Source organism: Oryzias melastigma, linkage group LG21 (assembly GCF_002922805.2).
Source record: "Oryzias melastigma strain HK-1 linkage group LG21, ASM292280v2, whole genome shotgun sequence".
Lineage (NCBI taxonomy): Eukaryota > Metazoa > Chordata > Actinopteri > Beloniformes > Adrianichthyidae > Oryzias > Oryzias melastigma.
Genome location: NC_050532.1, coordinates 4,692,727 through 4,708,800, shown reverse-complemented (window position 1 = coordinate 4,708,800; position 16,074 = coordinate 4,692,727). Strand labels below are relative to the sequence as shown.

Sequence of the window (16,074 nt, the reverse complement as noted above, 5' to 3'; positions counted from 1 at the left end):
CAATATTTAATTAATTGTTTATGAGCGTTCTTCAGCGTCTTACCTTTGTTTTCTACCTAAACCCCCAACCGCTAGCTGGCAACACACCAACGCCTGCTTCACACAACCGTGAAGCGTTGCAGAATGGAGCCCATTTCCATTTGGCGCCCTTGTTAGCGGCCCTCCGCGGAAGGGTCACTTCGTGCAGCAGATCGTTTCGCCATCTGGTCTATTTTGTTCGCAAGCCATGAGCGATCCACATCAGTTCTGGCAGGAAGTTACATCAAGATACACAAGAAAATCATTTTCAAAATATAACCAATTTTTCACTATAAAACACTTTTATGCGACGAAAATCAAAATACAAGTACACACACACTTCTATCTGTGTGTCTCAACAACACATAAATTAAAGAAGTAAGCCTACTATTGTGCTTCTTCTTAGCAGAAACATGGGGTAATATTTTAGGTTATTAACTTACTCATGATGGCAGAAACAAAATAAAGCTGTAGTTGAAGCGCCTGTCTACTTCCACGGAAAATGCACGTCTGGAGTGAATTGCAGGAGAGCGGATGCTGCGCACACTCCGCATCGCTTTGACACAGTCGTGGGATATATCGCGATACGTATCGTACCATTAGACATGTATCGAGATATGTATCGTATTACCTCTTCCCAATGCACACCCCACCTATAGACGTGTAGAGGAAGTATATTAACTGAAATCTTCTTCAGACTAGATTGGAACACTTTAAGTTTGCAATGCATAGTGTATAAAAAGTGAACTTTGCGTATACTGCCTCACTTATGGTATAACAGTAATATTTTTGCTAAGGGTTTACTTTCTCCACTTCTGCTTAGTTTTCACAGAACCCAGAAATATCTGTTTGCTGCTCATTCAAGGTTGTGAATTGCATCATTAAGAAAACAGAGTGCGTGTGCATGCATATGTGAAACCTTCGGTTTACACACCACAGTCCCAGATGCTTATCATTTTTTACATTGTATCACACAAGCATTTTTGCTCTCTGTGATGCACCTGTAAGGTATTGGGATGAATGTTTCATTCCTCATAACAAAAAAACAAAAAAAAAAAAAATGCCTCGCAGGACAAATTTTCCTACTTTTCTTCCATAATCTGACGACTGGTTTCAGGAATGACTTATTGCAGTTAAATATAAGTTTCATCAGCAACTGCTGTTAATCTCATTAGGACGCGAACTAACAAGAATGTTGCAAATAAATAAAAGTGTGGATGACTTTTTGCTTCCTCTACTTAATTTAGATGACTGGATCACATAATTAAAAGTGAGGTGGGTGTTTAAGGACCTAAGTACCAAAGCAATTAACTGTCTGGTACTGGATGGTGTTACACTATAGCTAACAGTGGTGTTAGGAAGTTATATGAAAACATGTTAGTGGAAATGACTATTTTCACCTGTATGAAACCAGTAATGTCCTGCTTCTGTGTAAAACAGTGAACATAAAGCATTAGTCTCTTCAAAAATTGACTCTTCCTTATTATCACGTTTTCCCTGCAGTTTATAAAAAACAAATTAAAAAAAAGTTTTAGCTAATTTACAATTCTGAAACAGTCTGATGAAGAAAATTGTTGCAGATGTGCTATTTTTCCAAATTTAGGCTGCTTGCTAATTGATAAATGGTGAGTGATTATATGGGGATTTTCTATCTTCTGTGAAGGAAAATCTACGTTCTCACCCCCCTCGGCTACGCCTGTTCAAGCACTTCCAATGAAAAGTCAATGAAAGCTTACAAAATAATGCTAAAACTAAGGGGAATCTATTTTTAACGAATGTTTTTGGTCTTTATGATCATAAAAAATGATTTTGTTGCTATTGCATGAAAGGTCAGCCATGTCTGTACTAGCATTAATCATGGGTTTCTTTGAAACCCAAACTTTTTATTTCATAATTTTTGGTTTGAAAAACAGCTTTAAAGTCTTCTGCACTTTCTAAGACCAAAACGACGGATATCAAGTGTGAAAGTTCACCTGGACGACAATGCAAACACATGAAAATGTGAAAAGTGAGTCTGAAGCCACATCTGTGCTAAACGTGGGTCCTTGAATGTGTGTTTACTCCGTGGTGTTCACACTGGACAAGAGAATCGCTTCTTCTTTTTCTATTGTTTACTCATGTCTGTCACCTACATTTGGAAGAAATTTGATGCAAAATGTCAAAGCGGTTCAAATTTTCCTCCAGGCTTTTTCTTTCACAACTCTGTTCCTACATATAAAAGACTTGGTGTCATATAATTCCAGACAGACCCAAACTGCAAGTATTAATTTCTCCTCCATGACCAATTTTCAAAAGGTTGGTACTTTCGTGAATTAAAGGGGACTCCATTCAATGACTGGTCATAGTTTAGCTTACAACATAAGTTTAATGCCATTTTGTACATTTTGTGCATAGAACCCGTAGAAATTAGCGTAACTACGCGTGAAAGTTTTAAACATGGAAGCCCGAAACGTACATTTATCCATGTTTAAGTAGACTTTTCATTGGAATTGGCGCAAATTCCCAAAGGTGCTGTTATTGTGGCTTGAAAGTGAGGAACAGTGTGGATGCTGGGGTGTGTCCAGCAGCGCAGAGAGGGATCCAAGTGCAAAAGTTGTGCGGGTTCCCTTCATCATAGCAGCTAAACTAGTGGTAGAAAAGTGACTGTGGTCCTATTGGTGTAGCGTAGGAGTCTGCAACCTGTGGCTCCGGAGCCACATGTGGCTCTTTTATCTTTCCATGGGGGCTCCTTGGCCAAAAATAAAATAAGTCAGAGAGACGGCCTAAACAAATCAAATAAACAAAGCCCGCAAACTAAGACTACCAAGGTCCAACCCCAAACTAAAATAACAAAACCCAACAGTGTAAGACTATGAGGGCAAAGAGTGGAAAAAGAACAAAAAAATAAATAAAAGAAAAATAAAAAAGCATTTTTAATTAAGGAATAATCATTAGAATTCATTTAATTTAGATTAGTTAAATTTATAAATTGATGGCTGAGATGCACATAGATGATAAACAATGTAGGTTTTTACATCCCTGTTGATCTGAAGAAGCTCAACGCTAGAATGAACAGATTTTATATGCAAAGCAAATCTTTAGTAAAATGAGTTAAAAGCATATATTATCTTGTGCTGCACAGCATTGGTTACTAGCTGTCCAGAACTGCACTGAAATGTTTGGCACAGAGCGTCTTTTATTTTGAAAATAAGTTATTTGAGATTCTGTCAAATGTAAAAAAATGAAGAAAAAAATCACAATATGAGAGATGCTAGGATCTTTTTATATTTTTGATTTTGTTTGTGCCAAAAAATAGACATAATTCATATTTATTACAAAAAAAAGGTCATGAATGCAAATCCAATTTTCTTAAAGGCTAAAATAAGACTACGTGGCTCCTTCTAGGTTTCAATCAGTAGAAAACGAGCTAAAATTTCTCTTTCACTGTTAAAGGTTGCCGACCCCTGGTGTAGTGAGCAGCTAAAGACCATTTTGAATTGTGGGCATCAGTCAGAAAGACATAAAGAAATGTTAGTTTGATGGAATATTTGACAGTTTTTGAGTTCCCATCAGGATCTTTTGATATAAAAGAGCTAGAAAAAAAAACAAAAACAAAGGGATCCCCCAAACTTCCTCCTTCTGAGAAGCAGAAAGACGCTCCTTGTAGATGCCACACTGATGATTCAGCTACGACCCTTTAAAGTAACACAGCAGGCCTGTCTCCCTCCACCTGCTCATGATGTCAGGTTTGTTCGCTGCTGTTTCTGCTTCCGTTGTTATTCTAATTGCTGCTGCTGCTGCTTTGCCTCTGGCTTCACGCACTGACACACTTGCCTCCTGCTTCTCAGCAACATGCCATTGTGATGACAAGTAGCCAAGCAGAGTTCCCACTCAAGCTGCCTGTTCCTCCTCCCCACCACCTCCCTCTCCTTCTCCTCTCTTCCTCTCCCCCTTTGAAGCCTCTGGGATGACGATGATGATGATGACACCAGTCGTAATCTGCGGATGCTCCGCTCTTGACATGATGCACAATCGAGAAACCCTCGCAAACTGATCCGGGTCTCTGTGCTGCGTTCATCCGCGATGAATTTTCTGACATGTGGAGAGGCCCTTCACTGGAGAATAGATGAAGCTCATGATAGACAAGCCCGTTGAGGAAAAGCATAGCCAGAACCTATTTCTGTCTGATCTCTGCTCAGCAGGGGCGCACATTACCTTCTCTGACCTGTTTGTTTACGGTGTGTTGTTATTTTTTTGTTTTTCTTTTAGCAAGAGCTGGAATCTGCCATGATCTTGAGGGGGACAAACTTTGAGCTTTCTGGTTTGGTTTCAAAGGCAATCTTGACATGAGGAAACTTTTGACTTATTTCAATTCATGATAAAACAATGCTTCCTCCTGTGCTATTTCAGGGGTGTCCAAATCCAGGCCTCGAGGGCCAGCATCCTGCTGGTTTTCCAGAAGCCCTGCCCCATCTGCTGTTGATTACCTGGATCAGGTGTGTTAAGCCAATAAGGTGCTTCAATGGCAGGTTGGTTGGAAAACACGTAGGACACCGCCCCTGAGGCCTGGAGTTTGACACCCCTGAGCTATTCTATCCTTTGGTATCACTTATAAGTTGAGCAACAGTTAGACTTAGCACTAAAAACAAAGTGCAAGTGAACCCTGATGTGGTTTGAAAGCAGTGTGAAACCAAATAAACTGTTCAATGGATCAAAAAGGGTACCATATTTTTCAGACTAAAGGTTGCAATTTTGGAAGACAAGTGAATACCTTCTACATAGTCCAAGGTAATGCGGAGTTCACACCGAATGCGATTTATCCAAAAATATGTTCATAAAATAGATGATGGTTGTGGGAGAAGTTACTGTGAAAAGTGTTAAGCCTCATCGCTACAAGAAAAGTTGACTGCATTAATAATCCATAGAAGACACGGATGATGTTCAGGTTGATTTATTTTAACTAGCTTTTACTTACAGTGATTGTAGCCCTCATGAGAAGAGGTGACAAACTAATCCATTAATAACTTTAATTTTTTTCTTTGACAAAGTTTAAATGTCCTAGAACACTTGAATGTGTCACCCAGTTCACCAAACCTCTGCACAGGACATCTGCCTGTAACAGCCAATCAAAGGTCCTGGCTGTGATGCTGGGCCCAGCAGATCAGCTTTTGAGTCTTTTTACTGACGCCACAGAGGACGGGAGAGGTGCCATGAAAGCCAAGCAATACAAAGGTTGGAAACTAGTTGTGCCGACTGGTTTTTCACTTCACCCATAGAAGACAGGAGATGTGTTGCTGTCATACCCGAGCGAGCCACAGAAGACGAGAGAGATGTTACTGTTTGGGACGTTAGCTATAGCAGCTAACTTCTGACTGGCCGTTTTGTGAGCTGTGTCGCAGGCTGGTCAGCTTTGAACCCAGAATGACTATAGGTTATGGGTGGTCCCAAAAACAAGACAAGATCCAGATGGCGAGCCAAAGAACCCAAGAGAGAAACTAGAAACACGCTGACACAATAACGTCACAACCGTTTATTTTTCTACAAAGTTGGACACTATTTTTTTAAGTGCACACTCTTAATTTGCTAATAAAAATCATTTGAGTTGCTACTCAAACGTCTACACTGTGCTGCTCCTTACTTCTGCTCAACTCCTTGGCCCAAATGAACTCGGGTCTTTCTGACGCTAGCCCATAGTTTTGTTTGAACATGTATACACTATTATCGTACTGTAATCCATCTCTTGATTGCTACGTAAGGACATCCCAAGACTCTTCCAGTACAGCGAGGTTTACTGTCTACTGCAGGAGAATGATGGCCGCTTTCAGCAGTACTTCCATCTCTAAGTACTTGCATCGTGGCCATGTGTGGCACATTCAAGAATGCGCGTACAAGACTTGGTGTCCGTCTGAGCAAAAGAAGCCTATATTAATTTCTCTTTTGTGATCATGTTTACAACAGTGGGTACTTCCTGTTATGAAAAAGATGCTACTCATACGTCACTACTGAATCCAAATCTTTGATTGATCACTGTTCAGCATTTTAGGGATTTAGCGACTTTGACCACGCAATTTATGAATGTTCATTTCATACATAGAGCTCGCGACCAGACGTAAATGCAAGAGTTCTGAACGTGGAAGCCCAAAATTGGGGTTGATGTGTGTTTACATAGACTTTTAATTGGTAGTGGCTGCTTAAACGGGAGTCTACACAGCAGGTGTGAATATACCTTCTCTGTGACCCAGGGAGTGAATAAAATAAAATTATAGGATCTTTTCATCATTGTCTCAAAACAAATAAGAAAAATATCATAAAGTTCAGGCAGAGAGCAATCAGATTCTCCTAATGTTGGTTTTTGACTCCACCCACAGAATTGCATCATCAACATGTTACCGGCCAAAGATGAGTTCCGGATTGGTTGATGCAACACAAATGTTTCTGCAACATTCAGATATTTGAGTTCTCATGCCATGAATCAGAATTTTCTGGCACACCGTGGCGCCGCTCCAAATGCACTGCTGGCAGACACTCTAATCTCGATGCAGGACCTCTGATTGAGACCAGGCACCCCTGACAAGGGAATTGTGTTCGCAACATGAAACTTGCAGACCTATAATTAGTTCAGTGCCTTCAAAATAAGTGTCATGCAGTTAAAACAGCTGTTCTTCCTGAAACAGTGATGCTCAAGATAAAAACTGAGATGATGATCGCAAACAAAAACACAAAGATTTTTATCATCACTACAGTACATTAGACTATAAAACATTGTCTAATGTTTGTACAGTTTATAATCTGAGATGTTTTTGTCTGTTGTAGTCGCCTGGAGCTCACCCTCTCTCTTAGGTTCATTGTTGTTCTTTGGGAGGTTCATCTGCCTTCCCACTGTAGTGAATCACACCCAAATTTACTTGCAAGTGCACTAAGACTTGTGTTTTTGATGGAATTAGCTTATTTTGTTGAAATACAGAATCCGAGAAACAAATTCTGGTGCAAACTAAACCGCTCTGGTTTTAAGATGTTATCAGCATCAAGTTGTTATCCTATTAAAAAACATTTCAACAGTAGCTTTAAGAAAAAACAAACAAACATTTTGCAAATTATGCAAAGTATAAAAGGATTTTGTGACCCATGAATGCTGCCTAAAAGTCTAAATACTTTCTAAAAACCATCATGGATTTTGTTTTCTTGAAGACACGGCAAAAATCACACGTAGCTCTGCTCTGACGTCTGACACAACATTTTTAACAAAGAAACCTTGAAAGGACCAAACTTTTACAAAATTGTGTTGTGTGCACTTAAAAACCAGATCCTCCTGTGCCTCTGGGGTTGGCGGCATTGATACTACCGTGTCTAGGAGACGAGAGACATACCACAAGGGAACAAGCGGGACGCGCGTACTTACCTAACAGGTTCCACCATCCCTCCAACATTCTTGCTGAGCAAGTGTTGGGGCATTCATTCGTTCATTTGCTTGCATCCAGAACAACTTGTGCCCGTCTGCCTTGTAATGCAGTTCCTGGATTTTTGCTCACGCCACCCGTCTTCCGGCCTACTTCATTCTTTTGATGTAATAGAACAGTCCAGAAAATGAAATTTACAGTAACAAATCTTACTTTATATCTCACTAATTCGTTAAAGTTCTGTTTTTGCTTTCAAACTGAGGTTCTGTAATAAAATGTGCATAGTTTTTTTTTTTGTTTGTTTCTGGGGAAAAATCTCCTTATGGAAGTTAAACAAGAGGTCTCACAGTGGGACTAAAGACATGTTTTGATGAAACGTACACAAGGCAGAAACATGTTTTTGAAATTTCATCTCAACCAGAAGTATTTACAAAAGATCCCCTTACTTTCTGAGCATGTCTACCAGTAAACATACAGTAATGGTAGCAATGCGAGGCTATTTCTGTTGCACCAGCATGTGGGAATCCTTGTTTATACCCTGTTATAGAGTTGGGAAAGCTAAGTTTACCACCATCTAAGCTGAAAACCACCTGGTGCAACTATCTTGTGTCGGGAAGTAATCGAACAATCCTGTAAATACTTTGTACAGTACAGTAGTTTTCCTAGAAGTGTCTCTCAAAATTATTGTGTAATAATTAAAAACACATGGGTTTTATTGGATGAATGGATGCAGAGCTTTTACTTTAGTTATTGTTGTATCAACATTTGTTTTGTTGACTTGTAAATGTGGCCAGAATTTGTGTAAACTCCTTCTTGTATCCTTTAAAATGATCAGACACAATATAAAACCCTGAATGTAAGATTTTGTGGATCTCAAGAGAACACATACCAACAACCTTAAATTTTATACTCACTCTGATCATCTTTACATTAATTTTCAAAACGTTCACAGTGGACTTTTAGCTTTGATTATGCCATTTTTAGCTAAAATCAAAAAACCTGTGTGCTTTTCTAGGACATAGTTTCTGCAGAGCTGCATCAATTTGCATTTAAAAGGCCACTTTCGACAAAATTATGTAAAAAGTTCTGCTTTTTAGTCCATTTGTGGGCTCTAGTACTTCATTGATTGATAGTTGAACTTTTGACTCAACTTTTGACTGCTAAACCAATTTGGAACGTTTGGCTACTTTCCTTTTGAAAACACGGAAGTGCCAAACTTGATCAGGAAGGATAAATTATTTATTGCAATTTTCTATGACACAAAGTCTTTCATATCAATTAGAGCTGTGAAAGAAAAATCCTGGATTTGTACCACTTTTACATTTTGCACACCAATTGTAGGTGGCGGACGCACGCTAGTAAAGAGTTAAAAAAGGAAGACGAATCCCTTCCCACCTGCTCCCTGTTTTTTGAGCCAGATGTCAGCTCATACGAGGAAAATAAAGACTTTCATGAATCTATTTGTCTGCAAGAATGGTGTGGATTGGAGCCTGCCCTAGAGTAGTTTCTGACACATATATATATATATATATATATATATATATATATATATTCTCCGTCATTAGAGAAACCCTTCAAGATGATAAAAACACCATTTCATCAGAGGGGGAGTTTAAGAAACAGAATTATGATATTATGACAGATAAAAACACAGAAAAAATGTACAACTTAAGAAAACAAAATCAAATTTCAACCAAAAACTGCAGCTTTTTCCACCCAGGTTTAGATTGTGAACCTTTTCAAACTCTAGAAACCCAGTAACCCAACCAGGCGGTGTCTGTTTTCCTGCAGATAAACACCCTAAAAAAATAAATCACTGTTTAGCAATGACTTGGATTAAAGTTGTCGTGTTTGAGTGACATGCTTCTAGAAGGATGTAATTAAAACCTCCAGAACAGTTCTTTAGCACTCAACAGCGTCAAAGTTAGTACACGTGTTGATCCTCTATTAGCATGCAACCAAAATTCGCCTTCCATTGGTTCCGGTTGCTTAGCTCCGCCTCCGAAACGAAAGCCGCGACGTGATTGGCTGCGAGGAGAGCCAGAGCCATGGGCCGATGGGTCTGCTGATGAATATTCATGAAGCCCGGGGCCGCGTGCGTGCCTCAGCGGTTTATCATCGGAACAGAATGTGTGATGAGCTGATGTGTGGGGGAAAAAAAAAACTGCAGCAGAAGCCTCAAAGTCAGGCAGTAGGACGGCGGGGAAAGTTGAAGCGGAACCTTTAGTTAGATTGTTTTCAATCTGAGTCTGTTTTTATGTTTGCAGTCTGTTCCACCTGTCAATCTGAGGCCACTCCCCTTTTCTGTTGTCAACCTGTCCAGCTGTGGGTTACTTCAGGTCATAGCAGGAGTCGGGTAGCACTTACAAGAACTGGACTTACAGGTTTGTCCGGAACGCCCTAAACCTGCTGCTCCTCTATAAAAGCCCGTCTAGTCGCGGAGAGCTGATCAGAAACTACAGAGACAAAACCAGACAAGAACAAGACACTCCTAACTCGCTAAGATGATGATGCAGCTCCCGGAAACCACCAACCAGAAGAACTCCCTCTTCAACGCCATGAACCGCTTCATCGGCGCCGTCAACAACATGGACCAGACCATCATGGTGCCCAGCCTCCTGCGGGACGTCCCGCTGGACGAGGAGCGGGAGATGAGCTCCGTCAAGTCGGACCTGGACGAGGGGGACATGTACAGCTACTACCAGCTGCTCAAGTCCATCCGCAGGGACATCGAGTGGGGCGTGCGGTGCGCCGACGAGCGCCGCAAGGAGAGCATGAAGATCACCCGCGCGCACTCCTCCGCGTCCGTCTCGTCCTCCGGGTCCTCCTCCTGCTCCGAGGAGGAAGACGACGAGGAAGCGGATCTGGAGAAGCAGTTCCAGTACCACCTGACCGGGCTGCAAGGGGTGCTGTCCAAGCTCACGCAGCAGGCGGACGTTCTCACCAAGCGCTACAAGAAGGAGCTGGGCATCGGAGGATGGGGCCAGTGAGCGCGCGGACGCACCATCAGGACTCTGAACTAACTTTTCCTGGATGGGCCAAAGCATCAGAGAAGAACCTTCCTGGAGTTGCTCCAAACTTGACTGTAGATGTGTCGAACCTGGAAAAAATCTCCTTTTGCACTCTAATGTGTTGTACACATCACACTTTCAGGCTAGACGCAAATGAAACATATTTATTTCATGTATTTATTACCTCAAAATGTTGGCCTTCAAACGTTATTTCAAAGCTGGTCGAACCACCCCAGGGTTGGGGATGCCAGCACAAGACTCAGCATCCTCCCAGATGATGATGATGTTGTGTTTTCGCTCCGATATGTTTATGCTTTATTGTTTAATGGCTCTTTGTTAGGAAGGAGGCAGATGCTGACTGTAGCTGCCCATGATCTCCTCATGTCCTACATGCTCGATGAACTGGAAACGACCGATAATTCTTCTGCATCAAGAATAATGAGGGTTTCTATGAGATGCTGTGCTTTGTAATGTTGTCATTATGCCTTTGAATAGATCCATCTGTCAAAACAAGTTGCTATATTTTGCTTGCACCTTATGCTGTTTTTGTACTGATAAATGTTTGTACAATAAAAACTGTTATTTTTTACAAAGGAAGTCCTCATTTGAGTTCTTTATTGATGCTCTTATGAGAGCTAAATCAGTGTTTAGCTTTATCCTCAAATCTTGAAATAACACTGAAATAGAGAATTTGGACAAAGCTGGACTGCAGTGCAGAGGAAGGATGTACCTCCCAAAGAGGAACACGAGGGTCAAATAAAAGCTTGTATGACAGCCTGTAGACAGCTGCAGTCACAGTGCAGACAAGTATTTGCAACATGAAATATTTCCTGAAGACCTTGACAGTTGTCTTGGGTGAATCACTGTTTCGTGTTGGATTTAAAGTCTTTATAAAAGACATAAACTCAGAGAGAGAAAGACATATTTTTTTTCCTTCACCTGCAGAAATCCTTATATAAATTTGACAAGGATTCCTAAGTAGATGCTATAGCTGTTATCCAGATACCAAACTGTTTGATTTAATACATTTTGGGGACATGCTCAAGCTTCAAGAAACACTATGTGTTTCATTTACTGAACAGTTTGACTCCATTATTATGTAACTTTTGGAAACTAGAAAGTAAAAACTTCAGCCTAGTTTCAACTGAGCAGTCTGCATGGTCCAGTAAGGAGTGGTATGAAATGGTCCAGTTAATGGACTCAGTTTAGCCTCGCCCCCTCTAGGCGGTTTGTTTTCATGGCGTATGCGTGGTGTTGACCGCTAGCGTGTCATTGTAGCGCGACGGCTAGAAAAGCAACAACAATGTAGATCATCCAGCAGCTCGACTTTTTCTCGTTTTTATATTCTATACATTGTGTAAAACATATAATTAATGTTTGAAGGAAGATTGTAGGCTAAGAAGAAAATTACCGTAAAGAGGAAACTGTTGTAAATGGAAGCTTAGCGCTATATTGCTGATTTCTAATGTTGTTACCACGTTCCACCAATAAACTGGTGGCTACAGTGGCTCCGCCCCAACCCTACCGTTCCACTTCTCTATAGACCTACAAGAGATCCCAGCGAACATTTCAATGTGGGCCCCATATGGTTTATCTTTGGGCTGAATTGGTGGGCCCCAGGTGGGTTTGTCCGCGGGCTTGAGTGGGCAGTAGTCTGGCTCACTGGGCAGCAGAGCTCGCTTACTACGCTTTCTACTGGGTGGCTGGTTACTTTAGGGCCCAGACCACTGAGTCCCCACCTAAGCCAGTGTGGGCTAACACAGGTGGGGCCACCATGGAACCCGCGGACAAACTCACCTGGGACCCACCAATTCAGCCTAAAAGTAAACCATATGGGGCCCACATTAAAAATGTTCGCTGGGATGGGGGCCCTCAAAAGGTAAGAGGTATAGTTCAGTGTATTTTACAATGTAGACGCTCAAAATACCACAATGTACCTTACTGGATCACATTGTACCGCACCATACTGCATCGTACCGCACCATACCACAACTTACCGGTCTGCACCATAGCGGGCCACACCATACTGTACCGAACCAAACAGTACTGAACCGCACCATGCCAAACCGCACCACTTCTCTATGGACCTACATGGGGCCCTCAAAAGGTAAGAGGTATGGTTTGGTAGTGTTTAATGGGTCCATTTTACAATGTGGATGCTCAAAATACCATACTATACCGTAATGGACGGCACCGTACTACACCGTACTACACCGTACTGCACCATACTACACCATACCAATCTGCACCATAGCGGACTGCACTGCACGATCCCGTACTGTATTGAACCGCACCGTACTACACTGTACTGCACTGTACTACACTGTACTGGTCTGCACTATAGCGGACTGCACCACACCATACCGTACTGAACCACACCGTACCGAACCGCACTGCACCCTACTTAATCGCACCATTCCAAACTGCACCTTACCAATCCGCATAATGGTCAAACCGTGCCGTATCGAACTGCGCCATGTCGAACCGTATCAGGCTGCACCGTACCCGACTGCACTGTACCATACTGCACCGCACCGTACTGGATCACACTATACTGTACCGCTCAAGGCTTTAGAGACCCACTCCGATGATTGTTCCATGTACTTTCAAAGCATTCCAATGGTCTTTATATTATGAAAACACTTTAGCCAACATAATCAAAAGCTGTTTCGTAAGAACATAGTTTCTGGGCGGGATTGTTGGGGTGGAGCAATCCCACCCTAAACCCCCTTCCAATCACCCATAACAGAGAGCTCCCTACTACTACTACAAAAATGGCAAGCAATATTGGAGCTATCTAACTGTGTAGTTTTAAGCCATATTCCAGCTCAGACAAGGAAACCACAGACATACATGGATCTATTTGTCCATTGACGGAGCATGGAGTTTGTGGCGTGCCCAGTGTATTCTCTCATGACAAACACAATCTTCTTCAAACAGTATTTTTTCATCTGCTCCTGATTCACAATTATTTACTCAGAAATGTAAATGTAAGCTAAATTGTCTTTATATACAGTATATCCTCCATAGTCAGAAAAATACCGCAAGAATAAAAACACCAACAACACAAATTTCTTAAAGATAGATCTTTAAAGTTGTAAATCATTTATTTACTTGGTAATGTTAAGGTTTCACTGATCACTAAAGACAAAGTTGAAGATAACGTCCCAAACCATGGCTTTTGTTAAAAATATTAGCTGACATTGCACTAAATTTGTTCATAAAACCTTTAGTTTATCTATTTATATCCAAGTTTAGCGTGAATGTTAGGGTCTGGCAACTTTTTCTTACTTAATTGCGATTTATAGTGGAGATGAACAGGTTAGTTTTTTTTAACCTTTTGCCTTATAGTTCTTTTTGTCATAATGTCCTGGTATTTTGTTTCATATTCATAAGGGTAAAGGGTGGGCTGTTATTCTCTTTTTGCTTAATTTTTTGGTCTGTTTTTGTTTTTTAACTGTAAAGAACTTCGGGCTGCACATGCATGAGAAGCACTTCTTTTTTCACAAATGAAATTTGATTAATTAATTGATATAGTTTTGTATTTAATTTGTACTGAGATGCATGTTCTTCAACAGTTCTGATAAAAAAGAGCAATAGAAACGACAGTTTCTGGTAAAATGTGCAAAAATATTGACCTAAGTTAGGCCTTGATCCCATTTGAGTTTGAACATTTTTCTTAAATGTTTGAAAAATAATGGGTTTCCCTTAGCAACCAGCAGCGGATGACAAAAGAAGAGGTGGACTCAAAGTTGAATGGAAGCGGAGGAATGTTGCCTGTCAGTCGGTTTCAATTGACAACACCCTGAACATGGACACCAAAACCCAAAGGCCTTTCAGGTTGTTTTTTTCCCTGAACTGAGAAAAAAAGATCTTACATAACATGGATGTTTACATAATGTCAGTTTAGGATTTTATTGGCTAATTTCAAAGTAAAATAAAGTTAAATAAAGCATTTGTACAAAGTTTTAGGCTTTTATTTTGTTGGGATGTGCATGGATGTGTGTACATGTGTCATTCAATCTAAAGCTTTGTTCAGGAAAGAAAGACTACAGTAGTTCATTGAACCCTCACAGGTCTGAGGGTGCAGCAGCGTCACACCCTTTTTACCTTTGACTGTACAGCCTCCTCTCGTTTACAAATGTATAAAAATCAAGCATTTATTGTATGATTATGTAAACTTACACAAATGTATGCTATCTAATTGAATCGAGGTATAATTGGAAAATATACCTTCCGGAAACCAATTGATTTGATTTCCTTTTTAACTTGACAAAGTAACTGTTGATTCTTCTTTAAATTTTGTTAAATAGTGTATCAGTTTTTGCTAACTGACTTAATTATACACTTTACTTATGTAAATGTCTTTACCTTTGGGCATTGGAAAGCTTTAGCTGAACTTTTGGCATGGATAGAGGAAGAAGCCAGAAACATCTAGAAACATTCTTACCATTCTTTGGTAAATAGTGATAAAGTAAAACTGTAACTGTAGCTTTGTTTGTTTAAGCACTTTAAGGCAAGGTTGGCCAAAGTCCTAAATAAATGAAAACCTAAAATAAAGCACAAGTAAGAGAATGAAATGCAATGAATGATAAAATATATTGTAAAATAAATAATAAAACCAAAATAAGAAATAATGTTAACAACTTAGACTGTCAAAAGAAAATGAAAAAGTGGCTTGAGTTTAGGTGAAGTGATTTAGTAACACTTCACTATCATTGCTGATGTTGAATTTAAATAGAAACTTGTAATGCAAGGGTCTGCAGCCATCGAAAAGAGCCATTTTGACCAGTTTCTTACTGACAAAAACCCAATAAGAGACCATAAAGTCCCACTTCACCTTTTAGAAAAATGCACTTTATTTATGTTTCTGTAGCCATTAAGCTGTTCATTTACAAAGTAAAATAAATGTTTAGTAATTTGATTTATGATAGCATTATGTTTCTTTGAAAACAAAAGTTTTAGCATATTTTGACAGCAACACACACAAGTTCCTTTCAAAATAAAATACATACGATCCTCCTGATGCAGCTGGTTTACATCAAATAAAAATGTAAAAAAAAAACATTACATTTTCCATCATTATTAGTTTGCTGCGTCAATATCATTTTTAAATGTTTATTAGCGAATTTAGACTGAGAAACATTTGTGAAAAATTCTATTTTTATTAAGAAATCAGTGCATGTAAATGCAACTAAAATAACTTTGCCTCTGAAAAGCAACTAAATACTTATATTAGATTAAACTTTTGGTCATTGTTGTTATCTGACATGTTCAAAATCTAAAAATAAATTAATAATCTTTAACAAATGAACCATGGAGTTTTCTTAAAAGCCAAAGAGTGGCATTGGAGCCTCAGGTTGCAGACCCCTATCCCAATGGTTTGGGCATCATTGACATGACAGTGTCATAGTTAACACAGGAAACAATAAACAAGATGAAACGGATGTAGAATTGTCATAAATAGAATTCAAAATGTAGACTGATTCCTCTGAATTTGCAAAACCTGTTTCTTAATAGCAAAGTAAAAGCTACACAGCACTTCCAATGAAACCCAGATAATCTACTGTAATATGTAACTGCAAAGTATGATGCAAGTTTATTAATTCCTAATTATTGAATTTCGCTGTTATATAATCATGTTGGGTAACTCAGCACTGTGATAACAT

The 16,074-nt window shown here is 39.8% G+C and overlaps 1 protein-coding gene across 1 annotated transcript; it reads left to right on the top strand.

The window, feature by feature from the left end:
* The first annotated feature begins 9,374 nt into the window (after positions 1-9,374).
* On the top strand, positions 9,375-11,002 carry LOC112155609 (mid1-interacting protein 1-B). The gene has a single exon (XM_024287340.2). The coding sequence runs from the start codon at positions 9,899-9,901 to the stop codon at positions 10,382-10,384; it is 486 nt and encodes a 161-aa protein (XP_024143108.1). The 5' UTR covers positions 9,375-9,898; the 3' UTR covers positions 10,385-11,002.
* The last annotated feature ends 5,072 nt before the right edge of the window (positions 11,003-16,074 follow it).

What these genes read in the sequence shown, in the direction of transcription:
- LOC112155609 (XM_024287340.2), top strand. Translation starts at nt 9,899, where the DNA reads ATGATGATGCAGCTCCCGGAAACCACCAACCAGAAGAACTCCCTCTTC.